This window comes from Gallus gallus, chromosome Z (assembly GCF_016699485.2).
Source record: "Gallus gallus isolate bGalGal1 chromosome Z, bGalGal1.mat.broiler.GRCg7b, whole genome shotgun sequence".
NCBI lineage: Eukaryota > Metazoa > Chordata > Aves > Galliformes > Phasianidae > Gallus > Gallus gallus.
The window spans coordinates 44,202,560-44,221,606 of record NC_052572.1 but is presented as its reverse complement, the minus strand read 5'-3'; the positions used below and the strand labels follow the sequence as shown (position 1 = coordinate 44,221,606).

General features: G+C 41.7%; 1 protein-coding gene across 7 annotated transcripts in view; it reads left to right on the top strand.

The window, feature by feature from the left end:
• Positions 1-19,047, top strand: part of SEMA4D (semaphorin 4D) — a 100,690-nt gene that overhangs the window by 77,824 nt on the left and 3,819 nt on the right. For 4 of the 7 annotated variants that reach the window (NM_001293102.3, XM_040655453.2, NM_001398386.1 and 1 more), the window contains 5 exons: positions 753-975; positions 2,305-2,420; positions 5,677-5,849; positions 6,083-6,126; positions 7,227-9,680. In NM_001293102.3, the coding sequence (NP_001280031.2) occupies positions 753-975; positions 2,305-2,420; positions 5,677-5,849; positions 6,083-6,126; positions 7,227-8,143 (1,473 nt within the window). In that variant the 3' untranslated portion in view covers positions 8,144-9,680. Of the gene's footprint in view, positions 1-752; positions 976-2,304; positions 2,421-5,676; positions 5,850-6,082; positions 6,127-7,226; positions 9,681-10,022; positions 10,230-19,047 lie in introns of those variants that run through there. The other 3 variants (NM_001398387.1, NM_001398388.1, XM_046905274.1) reach the window with 2 other exon arrangements.

Sequence of the window (19,047 nt, the reverse complement as noted above, 5' to 3'; positions counted from 1 at the left end):
GTCTGTAATTTTGGATATGATATACAAGAGTAAAGAAACTAGAAAAGCAAACAAACAAACAGAAAAAAAATACAGTGAAAACAAAAAAGCCCTACTAGAGTGTGATATTAGATTGCAGTGATCTGGATACTTTGTAAACATTTCCTGAAAGACACTTTAAGTGATTTATTCCAAAGTTTGTATTTGGGAAGCAGTGCTTTTTTTTTAAACTTACCATACAGTTAATTGCAGTTTTTATATTTTCATTATTTCATTACTAAATTTCTAGTGATGAAAAAGATAATAGTATACCTTAGGGAGCATTAGAGATTTTTTTAGTTCAAGTGAACAAAAGTGTAAAAATTGTTGCATTGTCTTACTAGGTCCAGCAAATTTAATCAGTGCAGTGTATTGCTCTGCAAGCTAAAATGCTCATAGTCCTGGGTCTCTTTCACACTCATAATTCTTGCAGTTGTCTTATTGCAATGGATGAGTAGGATTACAATTAAAGGTAATTAAGAAGCATAGGAATCCATAAAGAGTATTTTCCTATATTATATTTTGGGTCCAAATAAAAATGTAATATGAACCATTTGCTTAGAGATCAGCATATTGCAGAAGCCAAGGTGCTGTGGAACTTGAGTACCTTCCAGGCTTGGATGAATACAATGTACAGTTATGTCCTTATGTGCAGAAGAAAATGCATGTACCTGCCACTAGGATATAATTTGCTTTTCTCTCTATTATTTCTTTCTTCTATTTTTAAATAATAGTGTATAAACAATGAAGCCAGAGCCTTGAACTACGTGACTTCTCTGAATTTACCAGACAAAACGTTGCAGTTTGTTAAGGACCATCCACTAATGGATGATTCAGTGACTCCAGTGGGAGACAGACCCCGCCTTGTAAAGAGAGATGTGAAATATACGCAGATTGTAGTAGACAGAGTCAGAGCACTCAATGGTACAATATATGATGTTATGTTCATCAGTACAGGTAAGTTCTGCATAATATTATTTTTAATAATGTACTTATTCTTCAGACAGAAGTGTGCTCTAATGGAAACTCAAAATATTTACATATTTATGGTATTTTTACAGTATGTGGTATTTTCATAGAAAAATGGGGGGCCACAATAAGTACATGGAGAACCTTGCTTGCTTTGAGAACCTGTTGCAGGAGGAGAACTGAAAAAACCCAACTTTATCAATGACATTGACAGTGGGATTCAGTGTACCCCTCAGCAAGTTTGCTGATGACACTAAGCTGAGTGATGCAGTTGACAAAGTGGAACTGGAGGGTTGCCATCCACAGGGACCTGAATGGGCTTGGAAAGTGGGCAGATGAGAATCTAATGAGGTTTAACAAAGCCAAATGCAAGATACTGCACTTGGGTCGAGGCAATCCCAGATGTGTGTGCAGACTGAGAGAACTTATTGAAAGCATCCCTGTGGAGAAGGACTTGGCAGTCTGATGCAGTGTGTTCTTGCAGCCTGGAAGGCTAGTGGTATCCTGGGAGGGGTGACCAGCAGGTTGAGGGTTCAAGGTGATTGTCTCCCTCTACTGTGCCTTTCTGAGGTCCCATCTATAGTACAGTGCCCAAGTATGGGTACAGGGAGAATGTGAAGCTATATCAACATCTCCAGAGAAGGGCCACGAGGATGTTTAAAGGGCTGGAGCACCTCTCCTATGAAGAAAAGTTGAGTAAGTTGAGCTTGGAGAAGAGAAGGCTCCAGAAAGAGCTCATTGTGGCCTTCCAGTACTAAAAAGGAGCTTACAAGCAGGAGGGGGAGCAACTTTTCACATAGTCTAAAAGTGATAGGGTGAGGGGGAGAGGCTTTGAACTCAAGAGGGGAGATTTCAGATTAGGTGGTACTCAGAAATTTTTCACTCAGAGGGCAGTGAGGCACTGGCACAGGCAGCCCAGAGCTGTTGTTGACACCTCATCTCTGGAAGCATTCAAAGTCAGAAGTGATGGCACCCTGGGCAGGAGCAGTCTGGTCTAGTGAGTTCCAGGCCTGTCCATGGCAGGAGGTTGGAACTGGCTGATCCTTAAGATACCCTCCATCCTAAGCTATTCTGCAAACTGCAGAACTGTAGTGTTTTGCGTAAACATACATGAGGTAATCCCTGAAAGCCATTCTTCATTTCAGAAGGCCTTCTCTTTTCCAGAACTCCTTACAGTGACAGGTACAATGTTTACCATTGACACAGGCTGGCGTGAAGTCTCAGCTGGATAAGTGATGTAAATTGTAGCAAGTGTGCTTTTTTACCTGCCTTTTTATTTTAAGAATCTCACTTAAATACATTGCTGTGTCATTGCAGATCAAGGGGCCCTGCACAAAGCTATCAGCTACGAAAATGGAATGCATATTATAGAAGAAACACAACTTTTCCCAAAGTTTGAGCCAGTTCAGACACTCTTACTTTCATCCAAAAAAGTAGGTGCTACAAGCATCACAACATTAATCTTTTTTTTTTTCCTCTGTTCTATAAAACTTATCTACGATCTTGTAAAAATAATTTTAATGAAGCAGTGCAGACCGTGGAAATCTGCAGCTGTAGTTTCTGCAGTAGTGTCAGTATTTTCCCTGATAATTTCTGTTGCTTTTGATAGGTGTCAAGCTTTTGAGGTTGTCTAGATCTGGGGAAAGCCTGTGTGGTGGTGGAATGGGGACACAGATGTGCAGTCTTGCTGTGGTTGTTCAGGAGCTAAAAGCTGTAATGTATTCAGAGGCATAGATTTTTAGATTAGGAGTGGTGTAAAAATCCTGACCCCTTGAGGCCAGGAAAAATCCCCAGGAAATAAATATAGGAGTGATAATATTTTTCTTAGGAAACAGACGTTAGTGGAGAGAGTCTTTTCTAACAGACTGAAGATTCTGTACTTGATTGATTTCTGCTTTCCCAGACTTATCATGCTAGTTTTGTCTGGTAGACTTATTAGAAGACTAAGCATGTTGGTGCTGCTGCTGGTGAATGCTCTGTAAAAGGATTACTGGTGAGGTCCTGCCAGCCAGATAGGGCTTCAGCCACAGCTGGAAGACACAGGCTTCACTACAGACTCCAAACACAGTGATGTTTTGCATTATTATCAGTTACTGGGTTTCATTGTTGAGTGATTTTTCAACAGTGGGAGAATAATCATTTTGTGTATTTTGTACACTAGTCTTTTGGCCCTGTTTACTCAGACATGCAGATCCATGAACGTCTACAAAATTATTACCATAAGCGGTAGCTTGTAGCATCAAACCCTTCAACTGGTGAAATTTGTGAGCTTCTTAAGGAAAGAATGACTGTTTAGAAGTGTCTGATAATCTTATTGATATTCAGTAAGTACCCAGTGATCAGTAAACGCTCTGATGTTAGGGATTTAGGAATACTGCCAAGATACCTTAAGAGCAGCTATTCCAACATGATCAATTCCATGGAAAAGAGCTTTATGACAATTCTTTCCAGCTCATCTAGCATGTGTAGTAGTCATTGTAACAGAAAGAAGTATCATGAAAATAGAGTATACTCTTGACAGGCAAGTCAAAATCAGTGTGATTAAAAGCTTCCTTTTTCATGGATTTCAATGGAATCTATTGTTTTTCTGTGTGATTCATCACACTGGCCAGGGTACAGAATTACAGAATAGTTAAGGTTGAAAGGCACTTGTAGGTCCATCTGGTCCAACTCCTGCTCTAGCAGGGACACCTAGAGCAAGTCATTAATGTAGCTGTAATTTGATACGTATAGTGGCATCCTGTAGTAACTGATTAACAGTAGGAGAGCAGTAGTTCTTACTCTTGACAGTGAGCCTTAGACCCTCCTATACCCTCACCTGGCTCAGAGGGTTGTAGTCAGTAACATGTGCCTACAGCTGATCCTCTAACTCCTGTTTGGCTGAACGATGTCTGGATTTTTGCAATGGTCCACTCAGTTCTTCACTTGTTTTCTGAACTCCCTGAATGTGCCATCTTGGAACCATTCATAGGCACTGATACTCTTGTGCAGTGTTGCCCTGTTGGCTTGGATGTTAGCCAACAAAATGCTGGAAGGACAGACTGACTGCAGTGAACCAGGGGAAGCTTTTCCTAGAAAGCCCTACATGTTTTAATGCTGTGAATTTATTATGTGGACACTCCAGCACAGACTAATGTTAAGTTAAATTTTAGTATGAAAGACTGCATTTGAATGTGTCTCTCTGAAGTTTAGTTCTCTTTGAAAGTCCCATCTTCCAGTAGTGTACATTTCTTTTTTGATCCAGATTTGTCTTTTGTTAGGTTTTTCCTTGAAATTCACACATATGAGGGATCTAAAGTAGTTTCTGCTTGATCTTCCTCTAGAGACTTCTGTTAGCCATAATGAAGCATTCATTAGTTTACTCAAAAACACATGTTCTTCTGTTCATCGCAGTAGAGACTACCTTCTTCTGAGTTCTCATGATAATACCTCTTCATATAGTTAAATAAAAACATGACAGTAAGCCTCCAAATCTAAATTCAGCCCTAAGTGTTTTTGTTTGTTTGTGTATCTTGAAGTTTTTCTTGATGTCAAGAACAAGTCTATGCCATCAGTATGATGTTTAGGAAGAATCTTTCTTTACTAGGATGTTTTTCTGGATACTTGTCCATTGCTCTGTGACAGTGTTCATCCTGCCAGAGTCAAATCATCCCCCAAGTGTCATTTCTGCATACTGAAAATCTGTGCAGAATTTCAGATCTACATACTGGAAATCAGTATAGACAAAGCCACTTGGGTGCTTGGATCTGACTTCTTTGCCAGGACAACTGCTGTAGAGTGCCAATACATTTGTTTGGTATTCTACTCAGGAGGAAGTAAATCCATTGCCAAGGTGGAGCTTGGTATTTGGCTTTGTATGTACAGTGTCTGAGAAATACTAGATGGTAGATTGCTTATGGTGTTTCTTTGCAGGCCAAACCGATTTCCTGAGGCTTTGTATAGTGGTGAGTAAATTCACAGTATACCTTCAGTCATCAGTTTTCTTGAACTTGGATACTTGCCATTTCACTCATCTGTTTGTCTTTTATGACAAGGATGATCAGAATGAGTGTGATGGTTTTCCTGATGTACATAGAGTGAGAGTTGTAACAGATCCCCAGGATCAGTAGGTGAAGCAGTTATTCTCTTCATATCCCCCTTTTGCTAAACATTATGCCAACATTCATTCCTTTGAATGCTATTCACAGTTCTTTCCTGCAGAGCGTTCAAGGAAGTAACTGCAAGTAAGCAACTACAAGATTCAAATGCAAGGCTGACACTGGAGCTGCAGGGACCTGACCAGAAGGCAAAGAGTTGCTTTGAATTAACAGATGTAGGAGCAGTATTGAAAACCTTCCTTTTTCAGGCTTGGATGTATCCGCTGCAGTTTAGTGATTAGCACATGCTTGTCTTTCTTTGCATGAAGTCTATCAGTGAATTCATATTTATGGAAAAAAAAAATGATATATAAGAGCCACAGTTAGGCAGTTACTTTCCTTTCTTATGAAGTATGTTGATTGTAATTTTCTGTTCTTCATTTCCACTTCAAGTGTCACTGAATATTTTAAAAATGTTTTTTTTTACAAACGTACAAGTATGTATGCACCTCTTTTAATAATTTTTCAGTTGTTTCATGAATGCAATTGAGTGTGTAAGCTTGTTTATGTGATTTTTTTTGTTGTTGGTGGTTGTTTTTTTGTTTGTTTTTAGAGCAGAAGATACCTCTACGCTGGTTCAAATTCTGGTGTGGTTCAGTCTCCTGTGGCATTCTGTGACATGTACACCACTTGTTTTGACTGTGTTTTAGCAAGGGATCCTTACTGTGCTTGGAAACCTCTTGAGGGTTCTTGCGTTGATATTTTTCAAGAAAGTGAAACTGAAAGGTAATGGCAGCCTTTGACTATAGTTGCAGTTGGTTTTCTATCAGTCTTACCTTACCTTACCAAGATTTTTTTTTAACTTAATGTTTTCAAACATATACTTCTTATCCATTAATTGCCTACATAAAGAATGTCAGCTTGTGCTATTTAGATAAGATAAAATTTATCTTACGTTAGAGGATGGACTGACGTAGGAATAACATTTGAAGCTGTCATACTTGCACTATTTTTTACAGGAATTGGATTCAGAACATAGGTGGAGATGCATCTTCTTGTTCTGGTGAGTTACGTTCTGTGAAGAGCTACTTAACTTATTTAGGTGGAATAGGAAAGACTTGTGTTTGTGATTATCTAGATTTTCATTTATATTTTAATATGTATGAAGTTCTGTTTTTTTTTCATACTTGAGCATCTGTACAGCCTTCATCTTGTCTTGAAATGCTTGTATTTGTGTACATTTCAGTGAGCAGTGCACAAACTTCTGAAATGAATGGGAGTACCTCAACAGCATGTCGTGAATGAAAGTACTATTTACCAAGAGTACCTCTAGTACAGAGGTCTCTGTCTCTGATAAAATAACATTTGACATTCTACTGTGAGTCTTGATTAAGTGCTTGACTGTTGTTGCTAGATCGGATGAAATGGTTCTGAAAAATGCTGCTTTTATTATGAGAGGGGAGGGGTGCTCAATACATCATAGAGAGCAGCTGAAGTACCCTCCAGTGTACTTTAAGACAAGTAACTGCTAGTCCTTTCTTTCTTGTACATGTTGCTGCCATCAGATTATGGAGATCTTAAAGACTAGTGTTAGAGAAGATTTGTACTGCAGTAAATAGTACACTGCTTTATTCTTTTTTCATTTCTTATCTAAGCACAACGAGGGCCACCAGGAGAGTTTGACTTGTTAGTTATATCGCTCATTTATCATATTGTGTTTTGGGTGTGCAATGGGTACTGATGTTTTCAGAAGAGAGTTTAATTTGAGTACTGGTATTTGCATTTCTTAAAATTAAATTTCTTCTTGAACATTCTGTCATTACTTAAAATATACTAATTGGTTTGAAAGTAATACAAAGTTGAGCATCTTGTTTCAAATGATGACTTAGAGGCACACTCAATTTGGATCAACTAAGTCTCCCCCTACTTTTCTGGAAGTGGAAGCTGTTTTGGAGTTTGAGGTGTCTGATTTTGTAATCTGTTTTGATGTCCTGTATACATCTGTAGTTTAGTATTTCATGGAGACTTGCATGCTGTTATCTTGGTCTTGAGATAATCTTAACACCATTGTCTTTGCATTTCCATTATGACTCTTGAAACTGTGCAGATTAGATCAAACAGGAATCATTGCTGATACTTTGCATATTTATTTTGGTGTTCCAGATAAAGTAAGAGAGAATTCGCTACAGCATACGTTCAAGCATGGGAGCACAGCAGAGCTCAAGTGTTCTCAGAAGTCCAATCTGGCACAGGTAGTTTGGAAGTTCAGAGATGACGTACTGAGAGTGGAGAGTCCCAAATACCGGCTACTGGAAAAGGCGCTACTCATCTTCAATTTATCAGAAGGAGACAGTGGTGTTTACCAGTGCCTGTCAGAAGAAAAAGTGAAGAATAAGAAATTCTCTCAGGTGTTGGCTAAGCATGTTTTGGAACTGAAGAAAGTCCAGCATACTACGGCAAGCCCATTGGTGGCAGCTGCATCAACAGAAGGTAATAGTGATGTACCAGAAGTGTCAGCTGTATCAACTGAGGGCTCTACTGCTCAAACCTCAACCACTCAGACTGTACCAGTAACAACTGCGAGGATAATAACAAAACCTATTGGCCCTGTCCTAACAAGTGCAACCTCCAACATAGAGCTTTTCAATTCACTTCCTGACACAGTCCCAGAAAAGGCAATGTTTCTGAAGTCAAATGATAACTTCCTGTTGATGTTCCTCTTCCTCTTCTTTTTTATTCTCTTCTTATGCTTGCTTTCCTACAATTGTTACAAAGGGTATTTGCCAGGGCAGTGCTTGAAATTTCGCTCAATCGTGTTGCTTGGCAAGAAAAAAACAAAGTCAGATTTCTCTGATTGTGAACAGAGTGTGAAAGAAACCTTGGTGGAGCAAGGCAGCATCAGCCACCAGAGTGGGGAGCAGCCAAAGCCAGCGCATGACACCGGCTATGAGACAGAGCCGGACTGTGGGAATGGACAGCTTCAGGCCCGGGATGCACAGGTGCCTAGAGAGACCAAGGACAAACCTTTTGATGTGAAGTGTGAGCTCAAGTATGCTGACTCAGATGTGGAAGGAGACTGAAGGACACAACTGTTGGTTTTGTGTTGGATATTAACCATGGTACTATGCTATTTTTGAGCACCAAGAGCGTGGTTGTGACCACTGAGCCATTGGCGAGCTTTATGTGCTTCAGCTACACGGCAAGCCAATTCACCTTCAGATCTCACCAGATACAGAAGCAGTGTTCTCGTCTGCAGACCATAGCATCTTGTTTGTTCTGTCAGGTTTTTTTAAATGGCCAGTTTCAGATCCCCATTTGTTTATCCCCGATTCTTACCCACACATGGAGTACTTAACTCTGGTGAATGGTTGCCCACTCCTTTTTGGCCCTTTTCTTCCTTAGGATAAAAGTAACTAATTCAGTTGGCTTTAATAAGAAGTACTTCAGTCTGCAAATCTTTTAGCTGCCATTAAAAAAAGTTCTAGTTTAATTTGAATTCCAAATTGGAAATTAAGTTTAGTTTATCAGATTGGTAACTTATAGACTATTGTCCAAATTGGGACATTTTTTCTTTGCTTCTAGTGATTATTTTTCATTTGACACTTTGTCTTTTGGCATGCTAGATCTCTTTAGTTGGTTAAAGTTAATTACTTTAACTGCATTTTAAGTATCTTAGCTTTTGAAGTATATGGGGATATATAGTTGGCTTGATTTGTGTAAGATTCTCAGGGATAATCTTGTTTAAAGGCTTTTTTTCTCGCTGCTTTCTAGAAATTTAGATAACAATATCAGTATAAAACTTGTGGACTGGAGTAAGAAGGGGAAAGAATAAATGATAGATTTAGAAACATTTTATCTTCCTTAACTAAGCTGGACATAGTCACCTGTTCTTTGTTTTTTTTTTCTGTACACCATTGGATTTTTCCACTTTCTTTTGATTATTTTTTTAATGAAACAGTACAAGCAAGCAGCTGTCACTTCACAGTGACACTGAGAGAGGTTTTTTGCACTGTGGAAGCAAAAAAGGAATTGAAAATTCCATGCAGTAACTAATCTTGCAACTCGCTGGAATGGACTGTTAGGATTCAGCCTGATAAGAAAACTTTGGGGATGGTTTTTGTTTTTTTATTTTTTCTTTTTTCTGATTCAGAAATAACTTCTTTTCCTGTGACAAATTTTTGCAGCGTCACCCTTTCTGGATGACATCTAATCTCTTATGCAACTGGAGGCTGAAACTGGAGCTCCTCAAACAATCAGTAATTTGAACTGTTCATTTGAATCATGTCTGCAAAAGTGAAAATGTGCATTTGTTCTAAGCCTGGTTCACAGCTGCACTGTTTGTCTCTAAAAGCATTTTGTGTACTACAGTCCCACAGAGAGTTGTCCCTCTCACTGCATCTTTCTGTAAATACTTCTAGGAGTGCATTTGAACAGTAAATAGCAGTGTGCCTAGGCTGCTTCTCTATGTTGAACTTTCATGCAAACTTTAATTTAGACCATCGTAGTGTGAACAGTTTATATTTTATAAGATTCAGTTTGGTTTTATTTTTCTATTTTTAATTATGTATATATAACAGAATAAATATTAAAATAAATTGTATTACACTTTGACTTTTATGAAAGTTGACATAATGGCAATCCTTTCCATACTGCGAGTGCTAATGTTCCTTGTGGCTTCCTTTAAGGGGGAAAAAAGGAAAACTCTCACCAGTTTGGAGCAGGTTCTCAGCTTTATTTACTTGGGTTGTAACCCTCTGGGGGATAGGACGGAGGGGAAAAGATGTGAGTGAAAGAGAAAAGCATTCTTTCGTAGGCCTCTGGGGATGGTTCCTTTTACAACCCTCCTAAAATTCATTTGCCTTTTTGCATTGTTTCTTCAGCGTGTGATGTATTTCTTGCAACTCTTTTCCTTAGTACCACTTTTTTTTTCTTTCTTTTCTGTCCTCTTCTGTCACACAGCCTCATCTCCTATACCTTTCCCTCCTTCTGGTACTTCCTTTTTGTCTTGTGTGGGATGTGGTCCACCTCCTTCACCCACCAGTATCGAGCCTGATGTTTGGTCTAGCACAGACCCTCTAAAGGTCGTGTTGTTGCAACCTTTCCTAAATGACCAGGCACAGCATGTTAGTGCTCGAGGACCCTTCCACCTCTTCTGCCAAGCCACAGGTAAGTTAGAGGAGCCCTGCGTGAACTAGCATTTTCTTCACTAAACGGTTGGATATGTGGCCATGTACTGTATATGTTCTTTTTTGATGCTTAAGAAAGAAAGAAAGAAAAAGACTTTTGGGGGATGTATTGTGAACATGCTTTTGCTGCGAATTGAGCACTGCAAACACTGTCCTGCAAAATTCTCTCACTTAGCAGCCTACTTAAGTATGCGAAGTCACTTGACTTCATTAGGCTCATTTGGAGCTGAATGATGCACTTGCATGTGTGTGGATGTGTAGTAGGTAAATATCTTCATTGTTAGGATGTATGCAATTAAAAAAAATACTGTTCTGTTGGATTTGAATTTTGCTCTTATTTTGGTCAGTTATTTCTTACTATTTCAGATGATTAAGTATGTACAGTAATGATAATTTCCATTTTATGACACATATTGTCTGTGATCTATGAGAACAAGTCAAAGCTAATTTTTTCTGTAGAAATTAAACATTTGTCTTTCAGCTTTTGTTTGGACAGCAGTTGCCTGGTTAAGTGAGATTTAATCAATCTAGACAGGTCTTAAAATGGAACTTCTGTCCTTTAAAAAAATAGAGGTTAATTTTAAAGTAGGATTGTTTTCTACTGGTGTGTCTGTGATTTTTAAATGTTACATGGAATCAGATCAAAATGCAGCCATCTTCATTAAAGCAGGTCTTACCAAGGACATGACTTGTATTTTCATGGCTAGAAAAAACAGCTGTGGGGTCCGAGTGGGTAGCAGTAATTTTTTCACTGCTGCTGGTGACACTGAAACCTGCTACTGTCCACCATGAAAAAAAAAATATAGAACAATGGTGTAAATAATGCAGAAGATTTAAGCAATTTGGTAACTAGGCAAGCACTGCAGTGTGTGGGACAGGGGAGGAGCAGTGAGCTGGTGATGTGCACACCTGCACTGAATTCAGGTGTGGTGGAGCCTGGCTAGTTTGGTAGTTGGTTCTGTTTCAAGCTTCGCTAACACAGGCACCACCACTGCCCAGTGCAGTATATCTTTGGGCTTGTCATAGGCAAGCAATATCCTACAGTGTCCTAAGTGTGCTGAGCAACTGTTTGAGCGCCTTTGCAGATGACCAGTGTGCAACATTGTGTTATTGTTGTGTTTCTGCCCTGCAGATAGATCCTGTCCACTCCATGCTGTCCAGAGGCCTGACTCCTTCCCTTAGCTGTTAGAAGCTTTCCTTACCTGTTCTGTAGCTTTTTGCTCTCATTCAAATAACCTTCATATGTGAAGATAACAAGTTCTGCAAAATTGGCGTTCTTCTTTAAAGAAGTCATCTTTCTGCACTGGCACTGAGGTGGGTGCTGATGCACACCTACAGACTGCAGCTGTGCCCTGTAGTGCTGCCTGTACAGGCAGTGCAGGAGACCTTCCCACCTTATGGGGGGAAGGTGCATCACTCACAAGTCAATGTCACAACAGCTTCATAGAAAGTTTTTTTCTCTTCAGCAACACTTGGAATTGCACAGGAAGATGTGCAGGGGAAGGGCTGGGGGAAGGTTAATGGGAAGACTGCTGCAGACCAAGCTTAACCTCAGGGAGTGCTCCTGCAGTGTGAGTGCAGCATGGACCCACACATGGCCATGTAGTGGGCCCAAGCTGTGCCAAGTGCCTGGCACTGGCTGTAGGCCAGTCCCCTAAAGCAAGCAAGCTATCCTCCACTGTTCCACTGTAATGGACTTTGAGATTTAACGGTGAGGCTTTGCTGGAACAGTGGCCCTGACTTTGATCCAAGTGGTTCTTGTTGACCCATGCTGGGTTTGTCTTTACCTTCATATGGGTTGCTGTGCCAGCACGTTGCTGAGGGCTCTGTGTCTCACCCTAAAGACCAGCTTCTCTGGTGTGCTGCTGCTGGCTGGCTGACTGCAGGTCAGTGTCAGCATATGTGGCTGCCGGAGGCTGTTAAGTGCCACATACGGGATGGTAGCATTTATTCCGGTGATTCCTGTTCTGAGTGTGAAAATTCATTATCTGAAGCCATCTTAGTAGAGTAAAACCTTTCTTTCAGACAGATCTGCAGCATGCCACATTCTTTGTTATTTAAACTGCACATAGGAGATAACTTCAAAAGTTAAGATTGCTCTTCTAAGTGTTCTGTTAATGCCTTAAAAGGTATTATAACTTTTAAGGTTAGTGAATCAATTGTATACTGCCTAAAAGTCAAAGACCCTGGAAGTATGTAATCTTGATACAGTGGATTGCAGTGCCCATGCAGGAATACCTGCAGTGTTGGGGTTGAAAGGGACTCAGAGCCTGCCCAGTTCCAACCTCCTGCCACGGGCTGCTCAGCACCCCATCCAAACTGGGGCATTTCCAGGGATGGGGCACCCATAGCTTCTCTGGGCAGCCTGTGCCAGTGCCTCACTGCCCTCTGAGTGAAAAGTTTCCCCCTAATATGTAATCTGTCTCCCCTCTTTCGGGTGCAGCTGTTTCCCTTGCCCTGTCACTGCTACTCTTTGGTAGTCCCTCCCACCCTTCCAGGCCCTGTAAGGCCACGCTTCCCTTGCTGGCTGTTCACAGTTCTGGTTCCAGACATGAAGCATTGCAGCCCTCCAGTGGCTCCTCCTCAGTGACATCTGCAAGCCAACTGAAATTAGTGACAGTAGGTTCCATGATGTGGATGCACCATTTTTTAAATTCTGGCATCAACAGCAGATTTTACATTGCATAGAAATGTTCCTGTTTCCTTTTATATGTGAAATCTGTGGCTAAACTGAGAAACACAGTGAGCAACAAGGTGCAGTTGGAGAACCTCTTCTTATTTGACTTTTGGGAATTTTATCAATGCTTAGAATGTAAGAGAAATTGAAATATTTTTCCCCATGAGGAAGTCATTCTAGTTAGAATGGATAATTGTGGTATGGCCAGTAATTTTTACTGTTCTGATGTGCTTAAAGATTAAAACATCTCAAACCACATTCGTGTTGTAGCCTGTCATGTACTGTGAAACACCTGTGCGTGCCCTACCAGAACAGCTCTGAGCTCCCTGGTGCATTCATTGCCAGGTTGTACCATCTGCACCATATGTCAGCAAAGCACTGAGAAAATTAAGTAGGTTGATACTCCTCAAACACCTGCAGTTGCACTGTTGGAAGCTTCCAGTTAACATCTGTGCTGTCTGAATGAGCTGTTCTTTGTCAGGTCTGCTGGGGCCAAGGACAGCAGCTGTCCCTGCAGGTATGGGTAAGAGCCCGGCACAGGAGAACTTGTGGGAGATGGCACTGGTGCAGGCCTTTGTGTGCAACTCCCACCTGCATGTAATGTGTGTGACTGCTGGGAGGCTTCAGCAGCACAGATAAAAGGTGTACTGCTTCTGTGATATGTCTAATGCTGTATGTAACAGAAAGTGTGATGGCTGATGAGATGGGAGCTGATTTGCAGCTGTTGCTTTGTTTTAACCCTTGGCAGCAATGGGTGCCCATCTCACCCCTTATCTCTGTCACTACTGGGTCTGTCCACTGACAGCTGAGCAGAGGCTGTAGTTTCTATGCTCTGGAGAGGAGACTGAGAAGGCATTCTACTATCAGAAGTATTTTTGTTCTCTAATTATTCTTCCACATTATTTTACAAGATAATGTCATAGCTTTAAGATGGGGGACAGAGTGTGCATGACAGGGAAAACAGGCACACTCAGGCTGAAGGTGCAACAATTCTTTGGTGCCAGACCCCTCTTCCAGTTTTTCGCATTTCACTTAATTACTCCCAAGTGGCAATTACCTGGGTTCCAAGCACACAGCTGTGATCTGGCTCCGCAAAGAGCACAGCTGAGAGTGCTGGGGAGCAGGGACAGCTGTATTGCAGCTCTGTTCTACCCATAGGTGAGAGGCCATGTTCCATCCAAGTAGTGCAGCTGTGCCTGTGCTGTGCACAGAATGGTGTGGCCTCAGGTCTGGCTGTGTCAGCCAGTAGCACTGTTGCACCAATGCCAGCTAACAAACAAATGAGCTTTGTTTCAGAACAAACTGTTGGCTGTTTGAGGTTAAATTCTTTGTTGGCAATTGTTGTCATACTATTTTCACTGTTTTCTAGAATAGTGATGGATTGACCATAATTTCTAACCCAGCTAACTGAAGTACAAACACAGAAGGCCCAACAGACACACTGGTTTCAGAGTGGTACAGAGATCCCAATCACAGTTCAGTGACCCTCCCCCTGCAGCTCCACCACTAACCCCACTGGGTGCTGTGCTGCTCTCAGCACTAACAGACGATGCCTCCTGACCCTGCTCATGCCTCGTGGGGCTGCAGCTGTTTGGTGCTTCAGGACACAATTACCTTTCCTGTGCTTTCATCTCTGAAGATAATCTTTATGCGCTCATGTTACAGTGTCTTTTAAAACTTAATCCCTGCTCTGAACAAGAGCTTCCTGTGGTATGCTGAAAATCCGGGTGATCGGTTCATAGCGTTCAGCACAAACGTGAGCTGCAAGCTAGATACTGACTGTTAAACCCAGAATCTACTTTTTTTGTTTGCTTGTTTGTTTTTTTAATATCAGGTGATGTTTGGAAAAGTTTTGGGAAACCAGCAAGCTAGCAGTTGAAGAAAGACATCCCATGTCTGTAGATGGTCACTGTAGTGATGCTACTCTTATATCACAGCTGTGCATGACAAGCTCCTACTGCCCCGCCAAGCAGTCCCTGCAGGCACCTGCCAGCCTGCACGCACTGTGCTGTTACCAGCAGAGCGCTGGGTCATGCTGGCAGCACCTGCTCTGCTGCACGAGGCTCAGCTCTCCCCAGCTGGAAAGGTTTCTCCCATCTCCCCATCTATAAGGGAGGTGCAGTTCTACTGTTACCCCTCACTGGCAGTAGCTGTTGGGCCAGCCGTTCTGAGCAGCCCTGCAGTGTTCCAGACCCAAGGGGCAACTCTGCAGGGCTCAGCACTGCCAGTAGGACCTGGCCTGGTCCCAGCTCCCTCCCACTCCCCAGTTTATGTGATCAGCTCCACGTAATCTGTAATCAACAACTCCGTAATCACCCACTCTTACATTGGTATCTCCAGGCTAAAAGGAAAGCTGTATGCCTGTTAGGATTTAACGTGGATATAGCAGATGTGATACTGGGGACAACCCAATGGGGTCCCCAGCATGCTGCTTTACATCTACAGCTGTATTACTCCATTCCTCACATCCTAATATACTGCTTGATTATAAGCTAAAATTGACCATAAACCCACACTTCAGTGAATAAAGTTGGAGGGTTGGTACACAGTTCAATGCTGCAGGCAGCTGAAGCAGGTAAAGTTTTTAACTCTGTATGGCTGATGGGATGCTCCTGCAAACCTCAAGGGGCAGAGGCTCTGCACCCGACAGAGGATGACACCCCCCTGGGAAATGAGCAATCACACCACCACCGGGCATTATGGAGGACCTGGACAGAGAAAGGGCATATTTGTTTTGTTGCACAGTGTTAGCTGTCTCCCTTCTAAAACAGTTAAGACTGTGGATTAGGTTAAGAGTAATGAGTGCATTTAGTGTGATGAAGCAATGTTTTCAAAATTAACTATGTGAAGTGTCATTCATTGTTGCATAGATGTACCTGCCTACATTATCCAAACTGGTTTGCTGTTTAATTCTCTGCTTGAATATTATGTTTTAACATGAGTATTTTCTTAAATCTTTCAAGCATTCTTAAGGTGGATGGCAATGTAAGTAGATAACATTATTTTAGCTACTCCTGTTTTAAAGTCTATATGTCATTGGTGTTACCATAGCGAATGTATGCTCACAGTCATTTATCTTCAAAAGATAAATCTGTAACTGCTGCATCTTTGAGCCTGAATTTTTCTCACTCCAGAGTTGTAGCAAATCTGAATTTGAGAAATGTGACTTCATGTTTTTGCAGATGTGGCTCTTCAGTGTGTTTTTCTGTTGTTCAGTTCTGAAAAGGAAATCAAAGTAGGGAAAATACTGCATGGCCCCCTGGAACCAGGGCTGAATGCAGCAAAGGTAAAGCCTCTGCCTGCACAAAGTTAGGATGCAACTGCATCACCGCAGTCCATGGGAGGACCTAAACCAACACAGCCTGCAACCTTCCTTGTATTGGGAAACTGTTTCCTTTTTTGAAGAAATGTGTCTCTGGAGTGGGCATCTAGTCCTGTTTCCTGAATACATGTTGCCTTTAGCACCTGAAAACAGAGTAGGTTCTTTGGGATCAGCAGTGACGGGAAGCACTTGAAGTGCATTTAGAGAACGCCCTGCACTGAATGCACCATTTCCTTGCCTGGCCCTAAAACAGTGTTTTTCAAACTGAAGGTCTTAGGTAACAAACTGCTCTATTGCCATGCCATAGGGTTTTGAATTACTGCTATTAAACAGGTGAGCTCATGGCTGTACTCAAGCACCTGGCTTGTGGTTTACAATGATGGAGCAATAACTGATACGCTTCAAGTGAGCTCCTTCTGCTCTGCACTGTGGCTGAGTCAGTCCTAGTGCCTCCCGTCAGCCTGACCTCTGACACTTCCTCAGGTTTTTTCTCTAGTCCTCACCCAAGGACAGACTTACCATGGCAACTGTCCGCAGTTCCCATCCAGGATGTTCTCACAACTCTTCAAGGAATAAAAGCCTGGCTTTTTATTATTTCACTTCTTCTACCCTGGTGCTGTGCTTGCAATTCACTGCTCTTCCCATTTGTCCGAACACCAACTTCATTAACGTACTGAAATAATTTGTCAATGGTTCCCGTCTCCCATGTTTTTAGTTACATGTAGCCTACCTTCATAAATCACAGGGCTAGTACAGTCATCTATAAAACATGATTTACTTTGTTTAAAGAACGTTCTAAACTCCTTGTTTCCTTCCCTCAGCTCTGACGAAGCTGTCTTCATTCCTTCAGAGTCTGTGCTGCCTCCTTGTCTCCACCCCTCCTTCCTTCCAAGATGAAATCCACCACCCTGCAATTAGATCACATTCTCTGCTATTCATCCTTGTGCTCAATACAAATTTATTTCTCCATATTTGTAGCACACTAGCTTTGTTTTCAAATGATTTAAATCTAACATATGCTGAGAATGCACACCGATAGATATAAAGGCTGCCACACAGGCAGACAATAGATACAAGGGAATATGAAATCTAACTAGTTTGCAGGCCTAGAATCATGTATTTTCTAAAGAAAATTCCACATCAATTTGGAATTAAAAAACAACAACAACAACAACAAAAAAAAAAACAGCAAAATCTGACTGCTGTAGCAGGTTCTCTTCTCTCAAGGCATACCTGAAACAATCCTTTATTTTCCTTTTATCCAGCTTTTTTTTTACACCTTCTCTTGGTGTTCTAAGGCTGTTCTGTTTCCCACGATTAAGGGAGAAGCAGACATGTTTCTCCATTCCTGGTGGATGAAAAGCTGGACATGAGCCAGCTGCGGCCCAGAAGGCCAACAGTACCCTGGGCTGCATTAAAAGAGGAATGGCCAGCAGGAAGAGGGAGGTGATTGTCCCCCTCTACTCAGCTCTTGTGAGGTCCCATCTGGAGTACTGTGTCCAGGCATGGGGCCCTCAGCATAAGAAAGACGTGGAACTCTTGGAACGGGTCCAGAGGAGGGCCACTAAGATGATCAGAGGGCTGGAGCACCTCTCCTGTGAAGAAAAGTTGAGGGAACTGGGGTTGTGTAGCTTGGAGAGGGCTCTGGGGAGACCTCACTGTGGCCTTTCAGTACTTGAAGGGAATGCATAAACAGGAGGGGGAACAGCTGTTTACCCTGTTTATAGTTTTAAACCATAATACCCTCTTTATGGTTTATCTGCTTACGGTTTTAAACTGAGACTGGGGAGACCGAGCTTAGATATAAGGAGGAAGTTTTTCACACAGAGGGCATTGACACACTGGAACAGGTTGCCCAAGGAGGTTGTGGATGCCCCATCCCTGGAGGCATTCAAGGCCAGGTTGGATGTGGCTCTGGGCAGCCTGGTCTAGTGGCTGGCAACCCTGCCCATGGCAGGGGGGGGTTGAAACTATGCAACATTTGAGGTCCTTTTCAACCTGGGCGATTCTATTATTCTATGACTCAAGTAAGAATTGCTGCAAAGTTCTTAGCTTGAGCCAGATGCCTTTCCTTTAAGTGAAAGGACTCAGATATTGCCAAGTACACTTCATTCAACCTTGCTAACTTTCCACTAACAGCTGTTCTGTCCTCTGTGCTACTATCAATAATTCTCTGACTTATTCAAATTCTGTACTCACAGGTTAAGATGGATAATAGCAACAAGGGTAGAAGATTAGGTTGCTCTTTGTACTTGATACAAGCTGTTTCCAAGATCTGTCTTGTCTAATTGCCTGCTGTGACAAATGGTCCCACGCTTTTTCCAGTTCTGCCTTCTACTAGTTCCAGCATCTTTGACACACTGAGTTCTTGAACTCTTTCCCCTCCTGGCCTCTACTTCAGATGTTGGAAGGTATCTCAGAAGGCTTCAACCTTTCACCAGACATGAGCTTCATCAGCACTAGTTAGCATGGCATGGTTCTTCAAGTAACAGACTGATTTCCATTGTCTGGTCTATCATGGCTGTGGGTTAGCTCCCCACTGTGAGAATACAGGCACAGAAAACTTCCTTTTGCATATGAATTTATTTACAACTTCGGCTTGAACCTAAATTATCAATGGTACTTTTTTTTTATCTCAGCTCTTTGGTACCTAGAATTTCAGCTAAAGAAACCTAGGAAACATTGAAATCAAACTTTTTATGCCTTTGAGCCTAATCTTGAGGTCCTAAACTTTTGCTTTTTTTTTCCTCAAAGACTCAGGTTGTGTTTTTTCCCCAAGTAAGTTGACTGACATTTCTA